This window comes from Propithecus coquereli, unplaced genomic scaffold (assembly GCF_000956105.1).
Source record: "Propithecus coquereli isolate 6110/MARCELLA unplaced genomic scaffold, Pcoq_1.0 Scaffold27, whole genome shotgun sequence".
NCBI classification, from domain to species: domain Eukaryota; kingdom Metazoa; phylum Chordata; class Mammalia; order Primates; family Indriidae; genus Propithecus; species Propithecus coquereli.
In genome coordinates this window covers 2,346,648-2,352,588 of record NW_012148285.1, presented here as the reverse complement: position 1 = coordinate 2,352,588, position 5,941 = coordinate 2,346,648, and the positions used below count along the sequence as shown (strand labels likewise).

Below are 5,941 nucleotides of genomic sequence, written 5' to 3'. Positions count from 1 at the left end.
GGATTGTTTGAGCTCAGGAGCTCAAGACCAGCCTGAGCAAGAGCGAGACCCCATCTCTACTAAAAAAATAGAAAGAAATTAGCTGGACAACTGAATATTTATATATATATAGGTATATATATAAATTAGCTGGGCATGGTGGCTCATGCCCGTAGTCCTAGCTACTTGGGAGGCTGAGGCAGGAGGATCGCTTGAGCCCAGGAGTTTGAGGTTGCTGTGAACTAGGCTGATGCCACAGCACTCTAGCCCGGGCAACAGAGTGAGACTCTGTCTCAAAAAAAAAAAAAATTGATAGGATCAGGGCGTCACTGATGGAGTGCAGACACAGGACCATTTCAAAAGTTCTTAAGTGTCAAATTTTATTTCTATATAGAACTTCATTTTTACTAAACAAAAGTAATGTATTTTCTTAAGAGTAGAAATGCAAATAAAGGAGTTCTGTTTTATTAATGATACATTTTAAAAGCATAAGCATGCCTCTCAGCTGATTTCACAGGTGTGTTCTGTAGAAACTGTACTTGAGGAGATTAACATGTTGTAATTCTGAGAAAGCAATGGCCTAATTCTACAGTGAACATTTTAATTGCTTACATTTTTATTTTCAGTTTGACTATTTATGAACCCCGTGGTGTTCTTATGAATAATTGTTTTGGCGCTTATAGTCCTAAATTGTTTGGGCACTTAGAACAATAGAAAATCTTACAGATCATTTAAACAAGTGAAATTCTAATATATAAACGAGTATATAGTTATATTTTCACTTGTTTCCATACTTTGAAAATTTTAAAGTAACTCATGTTGGGAAAACTGTTCTAGAGCTTTTCCAGTTAGTATCTATAGATAATATCCCAGTTATTCAAATACAGTGATATGGTACTTAAAACAATCTGCATTTGAAAACTTTCTCCACATATTAAATTACCCTGATAGATAAATTGTGCTAACTTTAGCAACCCAGATAAACATCATCATTGGATTATGTGAAGTATTTCTCCTTTGCAATTCCATATTCATCAAACTGCTTCCTTCACACAGGCTCTTAGAGTTGAAAAGTGAATTTCTGAACCTTTATGTATTTCCAGGGAGAATAAAATTTGGACTAGGTGATAAGAGAGGGGCAGTCTGGCATTAACATCTTCCTCTGGCAGTGCTTTGAGGTAGACACTGGAGTCTAACACTCCGTTCTTCCCAGTTTCTGACCTTAGAGTCTCTGGGGTGGGTCACACTGAGAGACCTTTGATTTCCTCTCCCCTCCAGGGGCTGCCATTCTGCCGTTAGCGCTTCCTTCTGTGTCAGTTTCCTCTGTGGGAGAATGATAGGTTTACAGTTCTTGTTTCCTCGATGTTGCTCGGCTTGGTGTTCTGCTTGAATAAAAGCAAAGAATTTGTCCAGGGTTTTAAAACCATTTAGACTCAAATGTGATTATCATGGTAATTTCATTTCAAAATATGTTCAACAGTCCTCTTCTAGCTGTCCCATAGCGCTGCGTGTTTGCATCATGAGTGGAGCGCTCAATTCTGAGTTTTATTTTTAAAGGGGAAATACCTGGCGTCGGAATGTCTTTTTTGTGCATTGTTTTCATTGCCAATGAATTGGTTTATAGTTTCTATACTTGAATTCTTTCTTGCTATCGATGACCATGCCCTCCTGAACAATGAAATTCTTTTCAGTACAAGATTTTAAGACTCCGTAAGAATATTTACAAAACAGTGGATGGCCAAAATATTGCTGTAGTTCATTCAGAAAAAAACAAACAAACAAACATTAATCTGCCTGTTCCTGGTCAGAGTTTTTAATCTTGGCAGAATTTATTTATTGAATTAGTCCCAGATAAATTAGTCCCAGCAAGAAACTTTCATTACTTCACTTGTTACCCACGGTGAATCTGTCATATTCCTCATCAGCCAAATGTGAAGAATTGGATAATCTTGAGATGTTGTGCATGCTCTGATGTTTTATGCTTTAAAATTTGCTACATGTGTTTGGTTAGTGAAATGTAACAGACAAATACTCAGCGTACTGAATTAAGATTAGAGTTGGAACTTGTGGGGGACCTGTCCTAGTGGTAACGAAGACAAAGTGGCCGTGCGGTGGCCATGTGCGTGCCTGCGTGCGTGGAACTGCAGCTGCCCTGCCCCGCTCCACACTGGGTGGCTCAGCGTGATGCTCCACGTCTCATCACAGTGTTTCGATACTAATCCTTCCTGGCACCTTGTAGACGTAGTTTTGAGCACTAAACCTCGTTTCATTGTGCTACCGCCGCTGCCTTACACTCATTCTTTTCGCTTGTATACTTCACCTCCATTCAGCCTGTTTATTTTTACAGTATTCCTGTGTACTCATCTTGTTTTATGCAGCGTCAGCCTGCATTTTTGTTGATTTCTCATTTATGTCCTTTCCAAACATTTAATCGTTTTTATTTTAATCTTATTTGATAGCTTGAGCCCTGGCTCTATATTATCTTATGAGAAATTGGGGTGATGGATAATTTCTCAAATGCAGATTGTTCTTTAAAGATTAACTTTCTAAATTTGCTTAACTTGGATTGTCACCAAGTCAGAACAGTCATTTACTAAGTATCTCAGATTGACGAATGATTGGTCCCAGTACCAAAAATCTCAAATCAAAGCTTAGAATTGAATTTCCAAAGTCTTTAAGATTGTTCATGGATTTACATATATTGTATTGTTTATACAATATATCACAATTTTTTTCTCTATATATTATTGATAAATGGCTGGAAAGTCTTTGACCCCGATTACATTTCTGTTCAATGTTTGTCTAGAATATGGATTTGGTTTCATTTGTATTGTAACACAATTAACTGAGTGATTAACATGAGAAAAATAACAGGAAAAAATTCAGACCAGTTCTGGGTGCTCAACGTTTTCATACATTTAAAGATCTGGCTTAATACTGGAAATAAAATCTCTGAATTGCTGTCAAGCATAAATTTTCCATTTTGAAAAATAAAGCTATTTTGGTGTAAATTGCTTTTTCTTAAGGATTTTTGTCAGACTGTTTTGTTCAAGTAAATTTTTCCATCTCATACCCTGGAGTTATATTTTACTTTAAGTAGTAACAAAATTCAGATTCCTAAATTTAGGCTCCATGCAATTCTAGTATTAACAACTCCTTGAAAACATTTGCCTCGTGGAGCCGGACGAGCCTGTCATTGTTAGTGATGATGGCCTGTGACGTGTGCAATGAGACCGAATGCTAATCAATGCTTTGCCTTGGCTTTCTGCTCTGTGTTGTCTTGGTGTTTGCGTCTTACCTTTGTGTCTGTGCTATTTGTCCCTTCCCTGTTCTCTAATCCTGCCCTTCCCCACCTGCCCCTGTTCCTTTCATTGTCCTCACTGACCCATCAATCAACCAACAACGCCCCCCCTTCGTCGTGGTGCTCTGCCCTGCTCTGATTGGTGGCTTCGTTGCTTGGGTGGCTGTGTGTTATGATGGACCAGTTCACCCAAGTATGGCCTTCTTGCTGACAGGTATCATTTCTGTGAGAAGTGTTTCACAGAGATCCAGGGCGAGAATGTGACCCTGGGTGACGACCCTTCACAACCCCAGACGTAAGTACTGTCCTTTGTTTTTCTTGGGGAGTGACCCTTAATTGTTTCTCCTCTTGTCCATGATTAAAAGGGAAGGCCCACTGCCATTTTGACTTTTGTGCAGTGTTTTTTTTTTTTTTTCATATTACCTGTGCCCACATTTAATTTGAATGTGTGTCATACACATTTGTACTGCAGCTGGAGGGGTTTTAGCTGAACCCCAGCGCCACCTCTGCCTTCTTCCTCCATTCAAGGCAGTGTCCTGGAGCCTCAGTGGTCTCTCTTGACCTTGGTCTATCTCTTCTTCTAAAGGAATAGCTTTTTCCTAGGGGTTGTCAACCTGTACTTGGGGAAATTGTAAATTTTCATTTACACTTTGAGAAACCAGGTAGCCCTATTCACAGAACTGGTAGTAGCACAAAGTGAGTTTTGTATACATACCCTGTCTTTTACATTTAGTTTGTCTTCCACTCAAACTTCCGTCCTTTAGGTTGCTGAACTCTAATGTAGATTGATGAGATTCCAGTGTTCTCCAACCCCATTTTTGGTCCTGAAGTGTAAATGTGTCTCCTTCCTTGCTGGTAGTTTAACTGTTGCTCACCAGCTCCAAAGTAGACAGATGTGAGTTCACTGGGTTAACTTTCTCCTTTCCAGTGTTTCCCCTTGGGTAGAGTTAATCTTTGAGTGGTACAGTGGCCAGAGTGTGGCAAGAAAAAGCAAGTGCACAAATTGGTTGATGAACTCATTTATAAACTTGAAATACCTCAAGGAAAAAAAAAACTCTGCTAGCCACCACATCTGCCCAGGTCTGCCAGCGTTCCGTGGTTGTCTCTTTTCTCCAGACTGGGTTTCCCAGTCTTCCATGATTCCTACCCCACAGGCAGGAAGGCTGGCCACCAAAGCAGTTTACAGCTGGGTAGCACTCACTCTGTAGCTCTGTTTTACTTTATTAAAATACAAAACAAACCTAGCAACTTATAAGACAGACAAACCAAAATGACTGAAATTCTATATATTCAATTTATTTTTTTTCTCTTGTTATCCTGATTGTTTGGTCTAATTATGTGGTTAATAATTGGATTGTATAATTCTGTGTATCAGAAATAATTGACATACACTGATCATAACATAGGGACAGTAGAAACCCAGATACCCAGCCCTTTCAAAGCAAATAAAATATCCCCAAGTGGATGCTATCTTGTTGCATAGAGGAAATATTGTAGTTAAAATAATTGGTTACACTAATATCAAATTCAGTAGCCGTTCACCATATGGATTTGATTAAAAATTAACAAGTTTGAATCTCAACACAGTTTTGCCATTATATATTTTATGTATTGACTAGTTTTAATTAAATCTTATGGTAAAGGCCAGGCGCGGCAGCTCATGCCTGTAATCCTAGCACTCTGGGAGGCCGAGGCAGGAGGATCACTTGAGCTCAGGAGTTCGAGACCAGCCTGAGCAAGAGTGAGACCCCATTTCTACTAAAAATAGAAAAATTAGCTGAGCGTGGTGGCGCATGCCTGTAGTCCCAGCTACTCAGGAGGCTGAGGCAGGAGGATCGCTTGAGCCCAAGAGTTTGAGGTTGCTGTGAGCTAGGCTGACACCATGGTACTCTAGCCCGGGCAACAGAGTGAGACTCCATCATTCATTCATTCGTTCATTAATTAATAAATAAATAAATAAATCTTATAGTAAATGCTGATAGTAGTTGGGAGTGAATATTCTAAGAAAGAAAATATATGGAAAATAAGTGGTGGTGTGATATATGGAAAAATAAATGGTAGTGCTTTCTGTGGAATGAAATTTTTGTTCATTCCATGATTACATGTACTTGAGATTTCATTTGACCATCATGTGTTTTATTTGAAGAACTAGTTACAAAATATCATTTATTCTCAAACTGATAAATTTTAGTTAATAAAACATTTTTTCTTTTATTTTTAAACAAGGACAATTTCAAAGGATCAGTTTGAAAAGAAGAAAAATGATACCTTAGACCCTGAACCGTGAGTATATAGCTATTTCTTTTTGAGTTTTTGGCTTTTAATTTAGCTTCAGATCAGGAAGGTTACTCCATATGATTGCATTATGGGAAGAAACATTTGAAATATATTGCCATGAGTGGAATTTCTTTGTGAAGTTATCTTAGATATAGATTCTTTTTTAACTCACACAAAATATGTATGCCTCTGTAATATTAATATGTTCTCCAATTACTGAATTTTAACAATGATAGGTTAGGCCGGGCGCGGTGGCTCACGCCTGTAATCCTAGCACTCTGGGAGGCCGAGGCAGGTGGATCGCTCAAGGTCAGGAGTTCTAGATCAGCCTGAGCAAGAGCGAGACCCCGTCTCTACTAAAAATAGAAAGAAATTATTTGGACA

The 5,941-nt window shown here is 38.6% G+C and overlaps 1 protein-coding gene across 3 annotated transcripts in view; it reads left to right on the top strand.

Moving 5' to 3' along the window:
- The window catches only part of CREBBP (CREB binding protein), a 136,854-nt gene that overhangs the window by 110,104 nt on the left and 20,809 nt on the right, over positions 1-5,941 (top strand). For all 3 annotated transcript variants that reach the window (XM_012647739.1, XM_012647738.1, XM_012647740.1), the window contains 2 exons: positions 3,495-3,575; positions 5,507-5,563. In XM_012647739.1, the coding sequence (XP_012503193.1) occupies positions 3,495-3,575; positions 5,507-5,563 (138 nt within the window). The remainder of the gene's footprint in view (positions 1-3,494; positions 3,576-5,506; positions 5,564-5,941) is intronic.